The sequence below is a fragment of the Chenopodium album genome, chromosome 20 (genome assembly GCF_948465745.1).
Source record: "Chenopodium album chromosome 20, dcCheAlbu1.1, whole genome shotgun sequence".
Lineage (NCBI taxonomy): Eukaryota > Viridiplantae > Streptophyta > Magnoliopsida > Caryophyllales > Amaranthaceae > Chenopodium > Chenopodium album.
The window spans coordinates 38,938,748-38,960,957 of NC_137853.1; the positions used below are offsets into that span (position 1 = coordinate 38,938,748).

A 22,210-nucleotide genomic window follows, 5' to 3' on the forward strand; every position below is an offset into this window, starting at 1 on the left:
TAGTCGTTTGCTCATCTCAAGAGAGGGAGAAACAAAGGCGGAAATGGTGTTTCAAAGTCTGAGGCTTCCTTTCGCAAACCCCTCTTCATTTCGAACGGCTTATCGTTCTACTCTTTTCTTCTTCCCTAACCATCACGCCTCATCTTCTTCAGGTAATTTCTTTTTTCTTTCTTCTCAATTATATTATATGCTCTTCAATTTTTTATACTTTTTTCTTCATTGTATCAAATAGTAATAAACTGAATGTTCAATGATATTTGTACTAATTGTATATAAAAACTCATTAGTTCTGAAAATTAATTGTGGGGTTTTCTAATTTATTACAGAGATGAATAAAAATTGAACCTTTATTATTGGTTTATAAGAGAATATTGGTTTTGCTAATTGCCTAATTGGGTACTAATATTTTGAATATTCGTAACAAATTATAGCATTATTATTGTCAAATCTTCTCTTTTTGCCCTATATGTTTATTCTAGCTGAAAATATCATAAAAGTTGCTAATTGTTATTGTAATTATTATTAATTTATCATCTTTAATAGTACAAGTATAAGTATTGTACCATTTTTTCTCAAAAAAATACAAGTTCTGTGTTGTTAATAGAGTAAAAATTGATTAATTGTTGTTTTTCTTTTTGGGTCATGTGAATTGGTACCAGTGAGATGGAGAGGTAATCAACATTGTTCCATCAGAAGTTTCTCTGCAAAATCAGCCAAGTTCTATCCATCAAAGAAGTAAGCTTTTGGTGCTAAATTGCTAATATATGCATTGATCTGTTACAGAAATTCAGTGGAGTAATTTGCGTATATTTCACACTTATTATGTCAATATAGTCATTGGGTTTTTCACTTCTTCCAATTGTTAAATTATCTCAATGACTTAAATTTGTTATGGCCATATCGACTATTCGTCCTAGAACTGAATCTGAAAAGAATTGTGAAAGCACAAATAACATTGAGGTCATCACGGAGCATTGAACTAGCTATTTGAAAAGTGTTGAATTCAAACATATAGCTTGGATTTGTTTGTTAACATTCTTTTGCTCACATGGTATGTGTAAGAAAACATGAATGGTTAGGGCTCTTAGATGTGGTGCTGTTAGTAAGGATTGTTTCTGGATTACCAGTCAGAGAACATTGGTATATTAATATTATATTTCATGCAGTAGCTGTAAAGATTTAGTGTACTACACATGTAGTTCAATGCTGGTCACAGCCAGCCAAGATGCTTCCACAATATAGCAATAAATGTCCTAGGTGTTTTGCTTTTTAGGACAGTGCAACTAATGAAACCCGCTAAACAGCTTGAGAATGAACTTTTGATTCTACCTGTCTGGTGGTTGCAATGTGCCCTATATATTATATAATGGCTCTGTTAGGCATCATCTTTTGTCTATGAACCATAAAATCCTTTTATTTTGAATCTTCGACTCTTCTAGGTTGCTTAATCTTCTTTTCAAGTTTGAGAATGGTGATGTATGCCTACTAATTAATTCAAAATGTTTTTGAACAACTTGAATGTTAATGTTTTTGTAATGACTTGACACTGGTGCTTGTCTAAAAACTGCTTAGATTAAGATACTGTGTTGACTTCATTCTTTGGTTTGACAATGATCCATTGATCCCTACCCTGATCTTTCGGGTCTCTCTTTCTTATCGACTCTCATTCTGATATAACTTATTAATTTTGACATTCTTAGGAAAAAGAGACTGGATGAGGTATGCCTGGAGAGGTTTCAGCAATATAGCCGAACCTTCATACAGTCATGGATAATACAAGGTAAGAATTGCCTCAATGAGGGACTTATACATTTATGTAGTTGTGTTAGGAGTCTTGTTAGGGACAATGCAGTTGCAACATTCAAGTACTTCATATCCATAATAAAGTCCTGGTCCAAACATCAGTCAGGTTGGGACTTAGGTTTCCCTCTTCAGATTTTTTCCAAGATTCATGTCGACCCATTTTAATTAATTTTAGTCTAAGGAATTTAAATTTATTCAGCCACTACTCAGTTTGCTCTCTCCACTTCATGGTAACTAATGGTATAGTCTCAGAAGCTGCGATTGTATCTAGTGACGTGTTTAACATGCATTATCTGTGAAGTTCGGATATGTAGATTTTCTGTTAGTCAATATTATTTGTTTGGCTAACCAAACACCCCGTATATTAGAACACCACTTAAGATACTTGCTGACAGAATTACTTTTGAAAGTTGCTGATTTTCTTAATGTGTCACTTGTGAACATCTAAAATTGTCAAGATAAACTTGCAGAAAAAATTAATTGTGAAATGCGTTGTGGTCACTACGCCATGGTGAATCCTGCTAGCACTTTGGTTGTTGGTTTCTGCAGATTCATGGATGTGAGTGTGAATGTGACTGATTTACTTCAGATTAAAAAAAGAAAAATTATCTATTGAAAGGACTATTCTGTAAAAGTATCAAATAATTGTAATGGTAATGCATGGAAGCTGATTTCTTTTGTCTCATCTTCGGTTGTAGGGAAAGTGTGTGTGAATGGTAAAGTGGTGAATAAAGCTGGGACACCTGTCTCAAATGAAGCTGTTGTGGAGATAATTGCAGAAATTCCTAAATATGTATGTAGGTGATTACTCTGTAATGAAACCCTATTGCTTTTGGTATTGCAAAATTTATGCACATTATAATGAGAAACTACTTGTATGCTGACACATCTGCTTCAGAGCAGGATACAAGTTGGAGGCTGCTATCGAGCAACTAGAAGTCGATGTTACTGGGAAAGTTGCTCTCGACTCTGGATTGTCAACTGGAGGGTTTACTGATTGCCTGCTCCAGTATGGTGCTGCGTATGTATATGGAGTTGATGTAGGCTATGGTCAGGTATCCTTACAATTCTTGAACCTAAATAAATCTTGAAAGTTTAAACACCCAAAAGATATTAAGGGCAGTGTAAATGGAACTGGGATATATAATTGGTATGATTCTGACGCACTTGATTGGATGCTATTAGGATGAAAGGAATATACTTAAGTTGATTATGACATCTGCTTTGTGATTTGCAAAGAGAAATTTGATGTTTTATACAAATTTTGTTACTGAAAGATCCTTGTGCCTCCGATATTCAGACTTTTTAACTATTATATTGGCTTGCTGAATAAACATATCCACCAGGTGGCAGATAAAATTCGTCGAGATGAGCGAGTCTCTGTTATTGAGCGGACAAATTTAAGATATCTTCCTGGACTTCCGCAACAAGTTGATTTGGTGACTTTAGACCTTTCATTTATTTCCATTCTCGTGGTATGATCAAGCAGTTATAACTTCTTATTTAAATATATTTGATGCATAAAATTGCTTGTAAGCTGCTGTATCATTTAAAGAACTTCAATTCTAGCATATTGATCTCTTTTGTCTTATTAATATATTGACACAGGTGATGCCTGCGGTGATTAAGGTGATGAAGGAGCAGTCCACGTTGATCACCCTTGTGAAACCTCAATTTGAAGCAAGGAGATCCCAGGTAACTGCGTCTTCTGCTGTCTCTTAATTATCATCCTTAAACTTGTTTGCCCTTTAGCTACAAATATTACTGTTTGACAAGATGAATTTTTCAGAAAGACAATTTTATGTTTTGTACTTCAATTTTTTTGTTTTATTACTAGGAGGTACACATTATCTTTATAAGATTGCCTGGAACCATATCTGGAGCAGTATTTAACACTTGAACTAAATTTGGTATCTTTATAAGATTGCCTGGAACCATATTCTGGAGCAGTATTTAACACTTGAACTAAATTTGGTATCCAAGGCCAAGAGACATGTATAGTCATGGATTTCACAAGTGTGTGTGAGAGATTTTGAGCAAGAATGAGATTTTGGTGGTGATGGCTGTCTTAATTGGTTTGTACTTTAGCATTTTTCTCAGGCAGAAAAAAGGACATAGAGTTGAGCTAACTTGTTCTTTTCACTTCTTGTTTCAGGTGGGAAGTGGTGGTATTGTTAGAGATCCAGAGGTCCATAAAGAGGTAACTCATCAACTTGTTTTAATGGTTATTAAGTTGGCTATAAATTCGCCACCGTCCCTTTATATGTTACCTTCTACAAACTATTTCACGTCTAACTTTTGCACCATAAAGAGGCAACTTATCAACGTGTTTTAGTTACGAGTTATTAAGTTGGTTGGATGATTCTCTAGCCTTCTACTTACATTTGCCTTTTAAGCTTTTGCATCTCTGTACTTCTTAGGGTTACTCTGAGGAAATGAGATCATATAAATTCTTATTCACCTTATTTATTGCCTTTCCCTCCCAAAGTTGAGGGATTAAAATACTCTGTATAAGAAAATGCTTGAATTTCAAGAAGTGGCCTTTCCTGTCATTGAATGATTGGCAACAACTTATGTTACAGCCTAGCTTTCTAAAATAGGATTTCTTGTAGAATTTTTAGACTGCTATGACCTTGGTTAAGTTTGCTTTCTCTATACTATTATCATAAGCTATTGTAGCTTTTGTTGCTGCTCTGCATCACTGAAAGTGAGTATTTGGTTTACTGGTCTGCTCGCTGCAGGTTTTAGAGAGGATCATAAATGGGGTGAAAAGTTTTGGGTTTGAAAGCAAAGGATGGATTGAGTCTCCTTTGAAGGGGGCTGAGGGTAATATAGAGTTCTTGGTTCGCTTTGATCGAACAGCTGAGGCAACCACGTAGACATGTTTTATCATTATAAAGGCAATTCACCATGTATTATCTGATATGCTCCTGGGCTCTTCATGAAAGGAAACTGCACCTTTGGAGGAGAAAACTTTCGCTGATGAAGAATGAGTTGAGAAATGAATCTCTTTGTTTAAAACGTCTGCAATGGTGTTTTAGTATGTACCAGAAATTGCGATGATTTATGCATATGCTTGGATTTAGGAGGGAATGAAGAGAAATTACGAGTTTGAAGATAATTCCTGATTAAGCTCTGTCAATAGCTAAGCAAAATAACTGTAATTCCTGGTTAATATTCTGATTATAATTGGGTAACAGAGCATGTTGCATTTTTACTACTGTTCGGAAAAATAAAGCCATATCTGATGTTTGGGGGTCTTTATGCTGTAATTATTCTCTTTAATAATTTTATCTCAAGTACTTTGATTGGGGATCTTTTGAGTTTCCTTCATCCCAATACCCATGGTAAATGGATGTTAGTTTGAAATATCATGGACATCCACTTCTGCACAGGTTTTGTCGTTATCATATCACTAACTTTTAACTGAATCTTTAGCTTAAAATATGAACAAACCAAAGAAGGCCAAGATACCTTTAAGCAATGAGTTGATCTACAAAAATTGTTCAGCAATAATATGAGCAACAAAATTACTTAGCAAAACCAATGTGATGTTTTGCACTGGACAATGTTGATATTCCATTTAGGTGCTTTAAAAAAACACCCAAAGCTCTCTACAACAGCTGGGAAGATGCAATGGAAGCTAGGCATTCTCCAGCTAGTTCTTGTATGAATATATACAGCCAAACAACAAAGACTTAAGCCTGCGAGAATGACCATCCTACACTATCAAGTTTCTAGGGAAGCCATTATGGACAGAATGGAACATGTTGGAGAAAACATACATGAAGCATTGCAAATCAAATTACACTATAAGCATCTCAACAATTGCCCGATTTCTCCTGAGGTATGTTGAGGAAAGTGAGAAGAATTAATTGTGATGTAGAGCTGCCATCTGAAGGGGCATCCTAAGACCAACAACCTGGCTAACAACTGAAAGCCATGATATGATATAACATTCTGTTCCAACTTTATCTTCACACAGAGAACTACTACTCAGGAGTAGCTTCATCAACTCATTCGTTCCACATGGATGTAGTGTGTACCACGGTCTGTTCAAATAGGGATGTTCCTGTAATTTTGTGAAACTGACAAACATTACTTAAACTCAAACAAGATAATCTGAAACCTGTTCTTGCAGTAGTTGAATATATGTTTCTTTGATTCTAAAATCTATAACCAGTTTATTTGTAGCCATTAAAAGTCACTGTATCAAGAGACGCCGGTTTCAAAATTGCACCAACATAAAGTTATCCAAAATAAGGAAAAAAAGGATAGGGTTAAAGAACTTAAAGTTTACTCTTGTTAATTTATGATCACAAATTTATTTAAAGTATACTTTATTCAGTTTCTCTGTTGTTCAAGTGATTGCCACAAATTAATAATTAGAAAGAAAAAAAATTCATAGTTACTATTCCATTCTTAATTGGGGCCAATGGGCAGCATAAGTTTTACAAACTTCAGGACCTACTATGCATTCGAGAGAAGAATAAAAAAAAAAGGATGGGGGAGACGCCTACTAGCTTCACTTAGGTCAATTGGCAAGCATAAAACTTGCTGATAAAAATATTCTCGTGACTGAAACATCCTACATATTTTACTAAGCTTTTCACAAGTTATGCTTACCATCTAACTATGACTTGATGACTATGAGTACACAACCAAGCATTTGAACACAAAAGGCATGATTATGTGGATGGGCAGCTAGGAGGGTCCTATCCGTGAAGCCTTAAGTATTTTGAAGGGTTACCATGGCTTTAACTTTCTCACACATTAAATATTGTTATTCAGTTTTTTCCTAATATGCCAGGTGTGGGTGAATCCTCTTACTATTAAATTCCCAACTTTTAAGATCTCTGCAGCTCTTGATACAACTAGATGGTTGACTTTAATCAAACATTTTAGCATCACTTTGGTTATTTCAACATTCAGCAGAATTTCTTAACATCAACCTGATAATTACTCTCATGCTTTCTGTCACAATATGAAGCCATAGGCAAGTGAAGTGGTTGTAGGAGTTATACGAATTGCTAACTCAAGTAATAATAAGAATATATGAACGAAATACAAAAATGGGTTACAACCCGGAATATAAAATTCTTCTAAATATATATATAATTTCAAAATATAAAACTCCTCTTATATCTCCTTAATATCTCTCAAATACTCTTCCTATTCTTTTTCTTTCGTCTGCTTGCATTATAAATTTATAATGAATTACCAAAACCTATATTTATAACAACTTAGTTGCTAAACAAACAAAGGGTGATATCAATTCTAATTCGTTACCACTATTTATTTAAACAAAACTTATTATTTAGAAACTAATAGTTATTGGCCCGGGCGATGCCCCGGGTCATTATAAATTTATTACTTTAATCGATCTATATATATTTTGGCTTGTTTGTCATTGAGAGATTAAGTTGTGGTTTTTTTTTTTTTTTTTTTATTTTATTTAATATGATAGGTTAAGTAGTTTGTTGCTTGTATGAGTTGGTTTGATTATAAGAATAATTTTTTTACATTAAAATAATCATAAAAATATGATAAATCAAATCTTTATAAATTTGATGTCAAAATATATACGACTCCATAATGCACAAAAATCTTTTACTCTATGATTACAATTTTATGAGTTAATGCACAAAATAAAAATGGAGTAATGTTTAATTTTTTACAAACTTTATTATTATGTAATTATTAAGGAGTTATAGTCCAATTCAAGGGAAATTGTCATGCCATGCATATGAAGAGTTTATCAATTAAATTTAATATTAATACATGAAAGTTAATGCATAGAGTTTTTCAATAATTAATGCTATGGTATGATTTGGCGACGACACATCATATGCCAAATGGCAAAATTGTTGACACATGGCAAAACATCATGTCTTGCCATGAGTTTTAATATATATATTGATTATAGTGATGTTATTTAAAAGTTTGTGTTTCAACACACCCCTCAAACTTTAAATGTCATTCCGAGTAACTCTCTCAATCGTGTGAATGTGTCAAGAGATAGGGACTATGTAAATATGTCTGCAACTGGCTCTGTGGTATTCCTAGCTCAATTATTCCTTGCTTGACTTGATCTCGTAGGAAATGAAATCGAGTATCAGTATGTTTACTTCTTCCACGTTGAACTAGATTCTTAGCAAGTATTATTGCTGACACATTATCAACATATACTGTAGTAGATCCTTTTTTAGTGTGACCAATTTCTAGCAAGAGATTTCTCTTGCCATAATGCTTAGCAAACTGCGGATGAAGCTGCTATGTATTCAGTTTCACAACTTGATAGTGCCACAACTTGTTGTTTAGAACTCCAAGTAAATGCAATTGAACCTTGATAATTTCCTTTCATCTTGATGTTGCTTCATCTCCATAAGCATAAAACATTTTCATATTCTAAGGTACCTTTTATATACATTACTATTCTCTTTGCAGTACACCAATTTGATTCTTTTGGCGTTTCCATGTATCTACTGACAAGTCCAACTCCATATACAAGTCCAACTCCATATACAATGTCTGTGATAGATAATTACCTTAGGCTTCCAATTAGACTCTTGTATTAAGTGGGATTAATTGAATTTTCTTCTCAAGCTTTCGTCATCTTTATTCCTATCGCAACGGGCGTGCTCATGGGTTTTCATGAGCCCATTTTAAGTATTTCTTTTGCGAGATAAAAATTCCATCTTCACATTGCTTTACCTCAATGCCTAGAAACATGTTAATTAGCCCACAATTAGTTAGCTCAAATTCTTCGAACATAGCTTCTTTAAAACCTTCGAACATTCTTTCGTTGTTCCCAGTGAACAGTAGATCACCAACATATAAGCTAAGTGTAAGTATATCATTACCATTATTCTTCACGTAGATAGCATGTTCACATAGACATGATACTTGAACCATATATGACCAATATATGTTGTCATAAATGTCCGTGGTATACTTGAGTTCGCGAAATCGATGCAAGTTGTGAACGGGTAAATTGAGCGTTTTAAGGCAAATTAGATGGTTCCACCCACCTAATTGGACTCCTGAAGTGTATTAGGAAACATGGTAAACATCTCGACAATTTTAATTTCCGGACGAAAAAAGGTCATAAAATTCCAAAATTGAAGGAAATTATCCACGCTTTTGAGGAATTTCGGAGGTTGCGGGCCTAATGGCGAAAAGTCTTAAGACCGTTGGGGATACATCTCAGGGTGATATAATGCCGTTTGGAACCATAATTCGTCGTCATAAATGTCCGTGGTAGGCTTGAGTTCACGAAATCAGTGCAAGTTGTGAACGAGAAATTGACCGTTTTAAGGCAAATTGGATGGTTCCACCCACTTAATTGGACTCCCGGAGGATATTAGGGACCATGGTAAACATCTCGGCAATTATTATTTTCAGGCGAAAAAAGGTCAAAAAATTCCAAAATTGAAGGCTATTATCCACGCTTTTTAAGGAAATTCGGAGGTTACGAGGCCCGGTGAAGAAAAGTCTTGAGTCCATAGGGGATACATCTCAAGATCATATAATGCCGTTTGGAACCATATATGACCATTATTCGTTGTCATAAATGTCCGTGGTAGGCTTGAGTTCACGAAATCGGTGCATCTTGTGAACGGGTAAATTGACCTTTTTAAGGCAAATTGGATGGTTCCCCCCACCTAGTTGGACTCCCGGAGGGTATTAGATACCATGGTAAACATCTCGGCAATTTTCATTTCTAGGCAAAAAAAAGGTCAAAATTTTCCAAAATTAAAGGCTATTTATCCACGCTTTTTGAGGAATTTCGGAGTTTACGAGGCCTGGTGGCGAAATGTCTTGAGTCCATAGGGGGGCGCATCACAGAGTCATATAATGTCGTTTGGAACCATATATGACCATTATTCATTGTCATAAATGTCTGTGGTAGGCTGGAGTTCACGAAATCGGTGAAGTTGTGAACGAATAAATTGACAATTTTAAGGCAAATTGGATGGTTCCACCCACCTAAATTAACTCTCGGAAGGTATAAGAGACCATGGTAAACATCTCGGCAATTTTTATTTCCGGGCAAAAAAAGGTAAAAAAAAATTCAAAATTGAAGGCTATTATCCACGCTTATTGAGGAATTTCGGAGGTTACGGGGCCTGGTGGCGAAAAGTCTTAGTCCATAGGGGATACATCTCAGGATCATATAATGCCGTTCGGAACCATATATGACCCATTATTCGTTGCCATAAATGTCCGTGATAGGCTTGAGTTCACGAAATCGGTGCAAGTTGTGAACGGATAAATTGATCATTTTAAGGCATATTGAAAGGTTCCACCCACCTAATTGGACTCCTGGAGGGTATTAGGGACCATTATAAACATCTCGGCAATTTTTCTTTCTGGCGAAAAAATATCAAAAAATTCCAAAATTGAAGGCTATTATCTATGGCTTTTAGGGAATTTCGGCGGTTACGGGGCCCGGTGGAAAAAAGTTTTAAGTCCATAAGGGATACATTTAGGATCATATAATGCCGTTTGGAACCATATATGACTATTATTCGTTTCCATAAATGTCCGTGGTAGGCTTAAATTCACAAAGTCGGTTCAAGTTGTGAATGGGTAAAACTAGATGGTTCCACCCACATAATTGGACTCCCGGAGGGTATTAGGGATCATGGTAAACATATCGAAAATTTTTGTTTCCGGGCGAAAAAAGGTCAAAAAATTCCAAAATTGAAAGTTATTATCCACGCTTTTTGAGGAATTTTGAAGGTTTTGGGGCCCGATGGTGAAAAGTCTTGAACCCATAGGAGATACAACTCAGGATCATATAATGTCGTTTGGAACCATATGTGACCATTATTCGTTGTCATAAATGTCCGTGGTAGACTTGAGTTCAAGAAATCGATGCAAGTTGTGAACGGGTAAATTGACCATTTTAAGGCAAATTGGATGGTTCCACCCACCTAATAGGGACCATGGTAAACATCTCGGCAATTTTTATTTCCGGACAAAAAAAGGTTAAAAGGTTCCAAAAATTGAAGGCAATCAACGCTTTTTGAGTAATTTCGGAGGTTACGGGGCCTGGTGGCGAAAAGTTTTAGAGTCCATAGGGGATACATCGCAGATCATATAATGCCGTTCGGAACCATATATGACCATCTTTCATTGTCATAAATGTCCGTAGTGTAGGCTTGAGTTCACGAAATCGGTGCAAGTTGTGAGCGGATAAATTGACCATTTTAAGGCAAATTGGATGGTTCCACCCACCTAATTGGACACTTGGAGGGTATTAAGGACCATGGTAAACATCTCGGCAATTTTTATATCCGGGCGAAAAAATGTTTAAAAATTCCAAAATTGAAGGCTATTATCCACGCTTTTTGAAAAATTTTCGGAGGTTACGGGGCCCGGTGGCAAAAGTCTTGAGTCCAGAGGGGATACATCTCAGGATCATATAATGCCGTTTGGAAGGATATGACCATTATTCGTTGTCATAAATATCCGTGGTAGGCTTAAGTTCACGAAATCGGTTCAAGTTGTGAACGGATAAATTGACTATTTTAAGGCAAATTGGATGTTTCCACCCACTTAATAGGACGCCCGAAGGGTACTAGGGACCATGGTAAAAATATCGGCAATTTTCATTTCCGGGAGAAAAAAGGTCAAAAAAAGTCCAAAATTAAAGGCAATTATCCACGCTTTTTGAGGAATTTCGGACCCGATGGCAAAAAGTCTTGAGTCCATAGGGGATACATCTCGGGATCATATAATGCCGTTTGGAACCATATATGACCATTATTCATTGTCATAAATGTCTGTGGTAGGCTTGAGTTCACGAAATCGATGCAAGTTGTGAACGGATAAATTGGTCATTTTAAGGCAAATCGGATGGTTCCACCCACCTAAGTTAACTCCCGAAGGATATTAGGGATTAGGGACCATGGTAAACATCTCGGCAATTTTTATTTCCGCGCAAAAAAAGGTGAAAAATTCAAAAATTGAAGGCTATTTATCCAAGTTTTTTAAGGAATTTCGGAGTTTACGGGGGCCTGGTGGCGAAAAGTCTTGAGTCCATAGGGGATACATCTCAGATCATATAATGTCGTTCATATATGACCATAATTCAATGTCATATATGTCCGTGGTAGGCTTGAGTTCACGAAATCGGTGCAAGTTGTGAACAGATAAATTGACTATTTTAAGGCAAATTGGATGGTTCACCCACCTAATTGGACTCCTGGAGGGTATTAGGGACCATGGTTATCATCTCGGCAATTTTATTTCCAGGCGAAAAAATGTCAAAAAATTCCAAAATTGAATGCTATTATCCACGCTTTTTGGAACTTCGGAGGTTATGGGCCTTGTGGCGAAAAGTCTTGAGCCCATAGGGGATACATCTCATGATCATATAATGCCATTCGGAACCATATATGACCATTATTCGTTGTCATAAATATCCGTGGTAGGCTTGAGTTCACGAAATCGGTGCAAGTTGAGAACGGATAAATTGAACATTTTAAGGAAAATTGGATGATTCCACCCAGCAAATTGGACTTCCGAAGGGTATTAGGGATCATGGTAAACATTTCGGCAATTTTTATTTCCGGGCAAAAAAATGATGAAAAATTCCAAATTTGAAGGCTATTATCCACGCTTTTTGAGGTATTTCAGAGGTTATAGGGCCCGGTGGAAAAAAGTCTTGAGTCCATAGGCGATACATCTCAGGATCATATAATGCTGTATGGAACCATATATGACCATTATTTGTTGTCATAAATGTCCGTGGTAGACTTAAGTTCACGAAATCGGTTCAAGTTGTGAACGGGTAAATTGACCTTTTCAAGGCAAATTGGATGGTTCCACTCACTTAATTGGAATCCCGGAGGGTATTAGGGACTATGGTAAAAATATCGGCAATTTTTGTTTCCGGGCGATAAAAGGCCAAAAAATTTCAAAATTGAAGTCTATTATCCACGCTTTTTGAGGAATTTCGGAGGTTACGGGGCCTAATGGCGAAAAATCTGTAGTCCATAGGGGATACATCTAAGGATCATATAATGTCTTTTGGAACCATATATGACCATTATTCGTTGTCATAAATGTACGTGGTAGGGTTGAGTTCACGAAATCGGTGCAAGTTGTGAACGGGTAAATTGACCATTTTAAGGCAAATTGGATGGCTTCACCCACCTAATTGGACTCTCGGATAAGTGATCATGGTAAACATCTCGGCAATTTTTATTTCCGAGCAAAAAAAGGTCAAAAAAATCCAAAATTGAAGGCTATTATCCACGCTTTTTGAGAAATTTCGGAGGTTACGGGGCCCGGTGGCGAAAAGTCTTGAGTCCATTACATCTCAGGATCATATAATGTCGTTTGGAACCATATATGACCATTATTCGTTGTCATAAATGTTTGTGGTAGGTTTGAGTTCACATATCGGTGCAAGTTGTGAACCGGTAAATTGACCATTTTAAGGCAAATTGGATGGTTCCACCCAACTAATTGGACTCCTGGAGGGTATTAGGGACCATGGTAAATATCTCTGCAATTTTTATTTTTGTGCGAAAAAAGGTCAAAATATTCAAAAATTGAAGGCTATTATCCATGCTTTTTGAGAAATTTCGGAGGTTACGGGGCGTGGTTGCGAAAAGTCTTGAGTCCATAGTGGATACATCTCAGGATCATATAATGCCGTTCGGAACTATATATGACCATTATTCGTTGTCATAAATGTCCGTAGTAGGCTAGAGTTCAATGAACGGGTAAATTGACATTTTTAACGCAAATTGGATGGTTCCAACCACCTAATTGGACTTCCGGGGGGTATTAGGGACCATGGTAAACATCTCGGCAATTTTTATTTTCAGGCGAAAAAAGGTCAAAATATTCCAACATTGAAGGCTATTATCCACGTTTGATCCAGATGGTTTTATCAAGTGTCCATACGAACATTGATGTCTACTTGTAGAAGAATGGTAATGATATTCTTACACTCCGCTTCTATGTTGATGATCTAATATTTACCGAGAACAACGAAAGAATGTTCGAAGATTTCAAATAAGCTATGTTCAAAGAATTTGAGATAACTAATTGTGGGCTAATGAACATGTTTCTAGGCATTAAGGTAAAGCAATGTGAAGATGGAATTTTCATCTCGCAAAAGAAATATGCAAAAAAAAAAAAAAAAAAAAAAAAAAACCCGAGAAAGTTAAAATGGGCCTATGCAAACCCATGAGCACTCCTAACAGGAATAAAGATGACGAAGCTAGAGAAGGAAAATCAATTAATCCCACTTTGTACAAGAGTCTAGTTGGAAGGCCAAGGTACTTAAATATGGAGTTGGACTTGTTAGTGGATACATGTAAACGCCAAAAGAATCACATTGGTGTACTGCAAAGAGAATAGTAAGGTATATAAAAGGTACCTTAGACTATGGAATGTATTATGCTTATGGAGATGAAGCAACATTATATTTTATATAGGTTCAACTGCTTTTACTTGGAGTTCTAAAAAACAACCGGTTGTGGCACTATCAAGTTGTAAAGCTTGAATACATAGCAGCTTCATCCGCAGTTTGCGAAGCAATATGGCAAGAGAAATCTCTTGCAAGAAATTGGTCACACTCAAGAAGGTATTGACAATATATCAGCAATAAAGCTAGCTAAGAAATCCAGTGCAACATGGAATAAGTAAACATATTGATACTCGATTTGATTTCCTACGAGATTAAGTCAAGCAAGGAACAATTGAGCTCAATTAGAGCAAGTTGCAGACATATTTACATAGCCCCTATCTCTTGACACACCCAAACGATTGAGAGAGTTACTCGGAATGACATTTAAAGTTTGAGAGGGTGTGTTGAAACACAAACTTTAAAACAGCATCACTTTAATTAGTTTCCTAATAATAAGTTTTGTTTAAATAAATAGTGGTTAGTATTTAGAATTGATATCACCCTTTGTTTGTTTAGCAACTAAGTTGTTATAAATATAGGTTTTGGCATTTCATTGTAATGCAAGCAGAAGAAAAAAAAAAGGAAGAATATTTGAGAGATATTAAGGAGATAAAAGAGGAAGTTTATATTTTGAAATTAGATATATACAGAAGAAGTTTATTTTATATTCCGGGTTGTAACCTATATTTGCATTTCCTTCATATACCCTTATTATAACTTGAGTTAGCAATTTGTAAATTGTATAACTCCTACAGTGGTGATATAGCATGAATTCATTCAGCATTTACGACAGTCATAGTCACAGTACAAGTGTTTAACATGCATAACATTATTAAGTATGTCACTAAATTTACGAAGGATTTGCAAAAGAAAGCCAAAATGATATATCACCTGTTGAGTTATAAATGTCCACTTTGATTCAGTAAGCACCTCAACAGACCTGGGAGGAAGATCTCTTTCAATTTGATCCAACACTAATGTTTGTCCATCTACATTTCAACAAAACATAAACTTTAAATGAAATTATACAATCATGCAGTTATAAGTTATACAGCATGAAACACCCGTCCTTCACAGTTGACTGGATGAAGAAATATGCATCACCACAAAATAAAAAACCTCTATGTTCCACAGATTAACATGATTTACAAACATGGGAAAAAAAATCCAAGGGATCATACCACCCATTGATACATAGCATGATTGCTTAATGGACAAAAACCTGAATTATAACCGCGGAAATATAACACCGGAATCCTGTAGGAACTGCTGTATACTATATGGAAGTCATAGTAATGCACTTCCTGGGAAGCTTCCTGAACCTAGAAACCAGAATCATATAAAAGATATCTCAACTACTGAACTACCATATCACATTCTAGCAAGATTTTCCATAACCTAATTATGTCTTTTACATTATTGAAGCACAGTTATAGGAGCATGTTAATGAAACAGTTTTATACCAGCCTTGCAGGATCAGTACAATCCTCGCTCTCTAAGCAGTTAGGCATTTCCTCCATAGCAAAACCAACTTTTTCATCATCTATCTGCATAGAAAACAGGATCTTAAAAACTAAACACACAGCCAAAATCCCCATCATTCATAAGAAACAGACCTTATCAGACCTAAAAATGGACATCTTCTCCAACGATAGATATCCATCTACCTGCAACAATACAGCTTCGTTAAAAGACTGAACTGAGAGCTATCACAAAAAATCAGCACAGAAGAAAACTAGAAAAGTATGTAAATGTGGTGACTTATGAATCAATAACAGGTTACTAAAAGAGAACATCAGTTACAGCACATTTTAACCAACAAGAACTATCTTCCATTAAAAAAAAATATATGCATAAATCAAGAATTAACCTTCAAAGAACTGTGAACACAGGAACAACAACATGATAAATCCACAGAATTATGTTAAAAAGGCTTAAGGCATATCATAAGAAAGTCAATAACAAAAATTACTACTTATATGTAGATAAATATGCCACATAAAATAATAATAATAACAAAAAACATCATCTTTGTTCATAATTTTAAATTCCAGGAAATCCAATATCAAATCTCATACTTTCTACTCAGCTCAATCCCCAGTAACCAATGTGAACTATACATCATATTTCAGCAATTAGCAGTGACAGATCAAACGATAGAAAATTTTTCAAAATCAGTAAATAAAAAAATAACAAGAGTATAATTATCCGAATTTATTTGTCACATTACTAGTTCAAAATATACACTATCAACTCAACCATTAATTCTGGAAAAAGAAGAGATTACTTCGTGGGGATTGAGGAATGGTGAATTTAGACAAGAAACCCAAGACCAATTAGGAAGATCATGATTATGAATAAGGCAAACATTCTTCCATTTCTCAGCAAAAGCAAGAGCTCCTTCACGAAATTCATCTGGTGAAATTGTCCCATCCCACTTTGATTTTTCTGAATTCATCATCAGAGCCTGAAATTGAACAAAAACCCAGAAAAAATAAAAGGTTAAAAATTAATTAATTTCACTAATCAGATAAATAACCCCAGAAATTGAAGCAATGCCTAGAATTTAACAAATAAATGGGTGAAAACAGTGATGAATTGTTAGATGATCATAAGAATTAGATAATTACCCAGTTTGGTAATTTAATTGCGCAAGAAATTTGGCATGGTATGCTGTGTAGTAGATTAGAACTTGGAAGAGAAGAGGGAAATATGAGAATCAATATATTAGAGTAAAAAATGTTGGAGATTTCGCCAGAAAAGCGAAGATGAGCAATTTTGACCAGGGGTTATAGCTTATCAAAGAGTCAAAGACTAAAGACAGTGTGTTTAAGCAAATTTTGATCAAATTAGCCTTAATTTTGTCGAATTTTAATTCATTGAGCAATTTGAAATAATGGTGTTGGATACAAATTTGTTCTTGTTAAAGCTTATATTAATTGAATCAGATTGTATTTGTTCTTATAAAGGAGTATAAGATTAGAACTAAATTTTAATTGGGGCCTTAGCGGTTTTTCAATAGCTAGACTAGATAAACGACTTATGGTTCGTATTAATTATTTTAGTTTTAGAAATCTTTATTTTGGAAAGCACAAAGTACCTTTTTTACTCAATTGATTGGTTATACATAGAACGATTGGTAGAAACTTGATTTCGATCTTTTGGTTTTTGGTACGTAGAAGCAACTATATGCCAAAATGAATGTCAAGAATGTAAAATCACCTTGATGAATTAATGCCATTTTTTGGGTGTAGTGAATTAGTGACTAGTAAATATTAGTATGAATGTGAGTGTAAATCCTTGTACTAAGAGCAATTTGTGAAAAAATCTCTAAAATAAAAGGTTAGTAACAGAGGCCCAATGCAATATCCAACATTACCACACAGATAGATGTCCTCAACTCTGTACAAAGCTCCTCGTAGCATACAATATACAATTATACTTCATCATAATACAAGACTTTTTTCTTATGTTCTTCCCATCAAGACTGAGATCAAAGTCATGCAGAATAGAGCCAGGAAACAATGACTACAATCAGAATTTTCCTGCATAGACGCGGTGCATACACTGAACTGGATTGCCTCCAGGCTCCAGCTGCATTCCATGTTCAACAATTGCATCTGCGATACCACCCCCCAGAAAGTCCTGCTCCAGCTTAAGCCAATATATGTAAACAACCTGAAATTAATATTTAAGACTATCAAACTGAAGACCGTATATGATATTCTACAATAGTGCGCAACTGCATGGACTATGTTATAACATTGAAGAAAGTGGATAATGAGTATGTAATGTCTGTTTACAGTCTGAAAATGCAGACTGCATCAATCTGCTGGTTATAAAAAAGAAAGCCGTGTCAAGATCACAAGAAAGATGAAAGAATATATGTAAAGAAAATTTGACATATCAAACGTATATTTGACACTTTCAAAGGACTATAACTGGGTGCAATCCTTCTAAACAATAATATAGTTTTGTAAAAACTAGATATACCACAACATAATCCTTAGATATAGTCTACTAATTTCATATATTCTAGCATCATAGATTCGTAGACATTTTAAAACAGAACGTAGGCTTTTTATCTATCAACTATCATGTGCCTTTTATGCATGTTTCAAGTGTTTCAGCTACTTAATGAGAGGCGTAACAAGGCAAATAAAGAATGATCGTGCATTAACCCTGCGAAAGAAGTTGGAAGTCGATGTACCAAAATGTCCTCTTGTATCACTTCTCGGAAGTGGCGGCTTGAACTTGATCCGTATCAGGCTGAATGGCAGCACCATTACTTTCACGTTGTGATCTTTTGGCCTTCTTTTTAGGGTATACATGCACAGATGGTGGAAGAAATTCCTGTTGAATCTCCTGCAAGTTAAGGCAATTCTAGGTCATGAGTAATAGCACAGCTTTGAAATGCAAGATTGATATGACTAATGTGGAAGCCAAGAAGGTACCCTCCAGCCGTTCTTGCCACTGATACCACCCTTGATTGCATATGCCTCTTTGAAGCCATTCTTCACCAATAATTCAGCCACTTTGATTGAATTACCATCAAAACTAACTTACAACCAGAGAAAGCACATTAAAGTGATGAAATTATGAATTTTTAAAATTATACTAAATGGATACGAGTATCAAAAGTCAATAAATGATTACATTCCAAAATAAAAATATATTAAGTATTAACACAACCTATTGCTCCAGATAATAAAAGGAGACATGAAGTTCAATGGTGCAACATGCATTATATGAGATTTGCTACAAAACATCATCTCAATTATGTGCTTGTCAATTTCATTGCAACACAGCACATTCACATAAATTTCCTTCATGTCAGACACTCATAAAAAATTTAAAAACAATAACAATAACTGATATGGCCTAAATGGGGAATAGATACAATTCCATTTCAAGCTTTGCCATGGCATCATGTAGAACTTCACTGCAGAGTCCTTGTTTGATATTTATGATTCATAAGACAGATAGGGTAGATACAAGATCATGCAATGCTTCACATAGACTGATTAGACAGGATACAGGATAACTAGCATACAGTCCTCCAGCATATAGAAATAGAACAGAATCATTTTAGAGACCCATTGCAAGACAACATAAGTTGAATTACATAGATATACTGAAATTCCCTCACTAAATACAAGTTCATGGGCTGATGGGCATGGGGTGTATATCTGTTGTGAAAAGTCGCAATTGTCAATTTGCACCCATGAATTTGAGTGCTTTCTATTAGGGAAAATATTATTGAATAATGCCTACATGGACCTCAAATTGATGTACAACACCTTGCTTAGATTCTTGTTCACAATGAGATCGTTGATTTTAATTAAAGGGATATATGATGAATGTATACAACTATACAATATATGCCGGCATGGGTATGAAACCGCTCGTAGGGAGATTAGAGAAAAGCCTCTACCAGCAGTGTACAACAGTCATCCCCAAACTGAACTCAAGCACTCTTCAGTTCCAAAAATTTTCCAATCTATATCTCCTCCCCTCAATTACAATTATCAAATGTGTTATATTCTCAAACTTGAGTTCCCCCATTAAAGTTCGGTTTCGAAACATGAAAGCAATTGAAACATATAGCTAAGCAATCATAGTACACCAAGCATACCGAGCCAATTCAATTCTAATCACAATCCAACTTCACATGTCATCCAAAATACTAAGCAACGTATCAATGAAATTCATCGAACAGCTAACTTAAGTTAATCTAATACAATTCTTTAACAACAAAATGTGATTTAATGCAAATATTAGAAAGATAATGAAAGCAAAAACTCACTTATCAACAATGCAAAGACTAGTATTGTTGGGGTCAGCAAATTTTTCCAGTACTTTCTTCAAAAACCCATCTTCATCACGCTCATCAAAAGTGACCTGAACCACATCCTTCTTAAACATCCTCAAATTTGGAGAACCCAGAAACCCTAACATCTTCTCATCCCTAATATCCAACAATTGAAGACTAGAATCATCTCGCAATTTCTTAAATGCATTAAGGGCAGATATAAATTTGTATTTTCTCAAGTATTCTTCAGATAAAGGAAGAACTATTAGCCAAATGAAGGTGGCACTAAAAACAAAATAAGGGTATTTGTTGAAAAAATCATTGATTGAAACCAAAATTGATTCAAGGTTGATTCTTTGCCCAGATGGGTCAGCAATTTCGTATGCAAAAGAGGGATAAGAAGGGAGAAACCCCATTAAAATGGGGAGAGAAATTTGGGGTTTTAAGGGGGGTTTTGAAGCGAGAGAATGTATAAAAGTTGAGATTGGATTTCCATGGAATTGATTAGAGGATGAAGGAATTGAGATTTGGAGGGAATTTGGTGGGGTTTTGGGGATGATTTTGTGGGGTTTGAAGATGGAAGAAGAGGGAGATAAACAGAGGGAAAGAGACTCCATTGAAGAAAAATGGGAGATCACAAATGAAGTGGATATGGAGTTAAAATAAGATAATACCGCGAGATCCTCTTGCAGTAATTTGTACACGGTACACCGCTACGTCACTAGCTCACTACCCATTACCCAAGAGGCCAAAATTATGAAACTAGGTCGGCCGGCCCCGGGCACGGCACATTTATGTGCATGTTGGCTATCGGCGCCTTTGGCGGGTCTAGCGCATCTATATTTGGAAGAAGCATAAGGGCAACATTATACAAACCCCTCACCCAACAAACTTATAATCGACAATAGATAAACCTATTCAAAGGTTTATGTTATTATGTATGGGATCCATTTGTGACTTGTCATATGATATATTTTTTTTACCGTTGCATGCATTATCTACAAGAATTGTGAATTGTCTCATCATTTGGCTAAGTGGGGCCATGCTTGTACATTTGTTAATTTTTAAAACATTTGGAAAACAAATATGAACCGGTTACTATAGTCAAACCTCTCCATTTCTAACTTTAATCAGTAATGAAAGGTTGTCCACAAACCTGTAAAAAGATGAAACAAACCTTTGGAAAAACCGCTTATTACTGATGCCCCAAGATGCTAAGAAGGCATGATACTTTTTTTTTATAAAAGAATTAGTGAAATTTGGTTAATTATGCAAGTATCACATGGTGGGCGTGGCATAGTGGCATGTGGGCTTAGGCTATGCATGGGACAACCTTTTAAATGTTTCAACAAGGCATGACACGTTATTCATTACAGGCCAAGTTGTGGATTAGACCTAACTTACCCTAAAGCTTGTGGGTTTGATGACATGGTTCTGGCATGGCTAAGGCTACACAACCATTTTTACCCAAGCACATTATAAGACCAACAATATATTTTTTTTAATAAAATGGCCATTTTTACCATCATGGTCATGGCTACACAACCATTTTCATTTACGGGTTACTTAGTTTCTCTTTAATTATATACAACAAAAAATTATTAAATTTGATACTTGAAAAATAAGTGTTGAGATAAATCAAACAAGTCTCTGCTCACCTAAAATTTTTGTAGAGTAAATCACAAAAAAGTTAAAGTAACTTATATAAATAGTGATGAGAATCAATACTTCTTAGGTAAAAAGGAAACGAAGAAAGTATCACAATATAGGTATTTACTCCGTAATAGAATATCTGTTTCTATCATATACTTGTACAAAGTTAAACCAAATATGACCCAAATCGACCTACGTTAAATTAACACCAAAAATTATATGTAAATACACTTGAATACATATTATCTCAAGCACGACCCAAACCAAACCTAATGTGATCTAATTCATAGATTTTATAGATTATCAATTAAACGAAACATGAAATAACGACGAGTAAAAGCATGCTACACATCATACTTCAAAGGGCACGCACAATATGTTCATTTGGCCAGTATATTGCTTGGTGGGTAGTCGGTTGTCCAATCCGGTTTAGTAACCCACCCCGTCCCACCCGCCCCGCTCCACATCGTAACCAGGCAACGGTGTAAAATTGTGGGGGGGGGGGGGGG

At 35.4% G+C, this 22,210-nt stretch overlaps 3 protein-coding genes across 3 annotated transcripts; 1 reads left to right on the top strand and 2 right to left on the bottom strand.

Moving 5' to 3' along the window:
- The first annotated feature begins 1 nt into the window (after position 1).
- LOC145598450 (uncharacterized) lies at positions 2-5,018 on the top strand. The gene is made up of 9 exons (XM_081654805.1): positions 2-152; positions 660-735; positions 1,701-1,780; positions 2,502-2,604; positions 2,702-2,858; positions 3,150-3,278; positions 3,412-3,498; positions 3,959-4,003; positions 4,545-5,018. The coding sequence occupies exons 1-9, from the start codon at positions 44-46 to the stop codon at positions 4,680-4,682; spliced, it is 924 nt and encodes a 307-aa protein (XP_081510931.1). The 5' UTR covers positions 2-43; the 3' UTR covers positions 4,683-5,018.
- A 287-nt stretch (positions 5,019-5,305) lies between these two features.
- LOC145598627 (ubiquitin-like-conjugating enzyme ATG10) lies at positions 5,306-17,002 on the bottom strand. The gene is made up of 7 exons (XM_081655003.1): positions 16,867-17,002; positions 16,524-16,703; positions 15,853-15,903; positions 15,700-15,783; positions 15,459-15,558; positions 15,128-15,225; positions 5,306-5,875 (listed from the first exon to the last, which is right to left on the bottom strand). Exons 2-7 carry the CDS (start codon positions 16,695-16,697, stop codon positions 5,675-5,677), a joined length of 708 nt encoding a protein of 235 aa, XP_081511129.1. The 5' UTR covers positions 16,698-16,703; positions 16,867-17,002; the 3' UTR covers positions 5,306-5,674.
- A 534-nt stretch (positions 17,003-17,536) lies between these two features.
- LOC145598601 (rhodanese-like domain-containing protein 4A, chloroplastic) lies at positions 17,537-20,711 on the bottom strand. The gene is made up of 4 exons (XM_081654976.1): positions 20,043-20,711; positions 18,691-18,793; positions 18,447-18,601; positions 17,537-17,914 (listed from the first exon to the last, which is right to left on the bottom strand). The coding sequence occupies exons 1-3, from the start codon at positions 20,663-20,665 to the stop codon at positions 18,464-18,466; spliced, it is 864 nt and encodes a 287-aa protein (XP_081511102.1). The 5' UTR covers positions 20,666-20,711; the 3' UTR covers positions 17,537-17,914; positions 18,447-18,463.
- Positions 20,712-22,210: the final 1,499 nt, after the last annotated feature.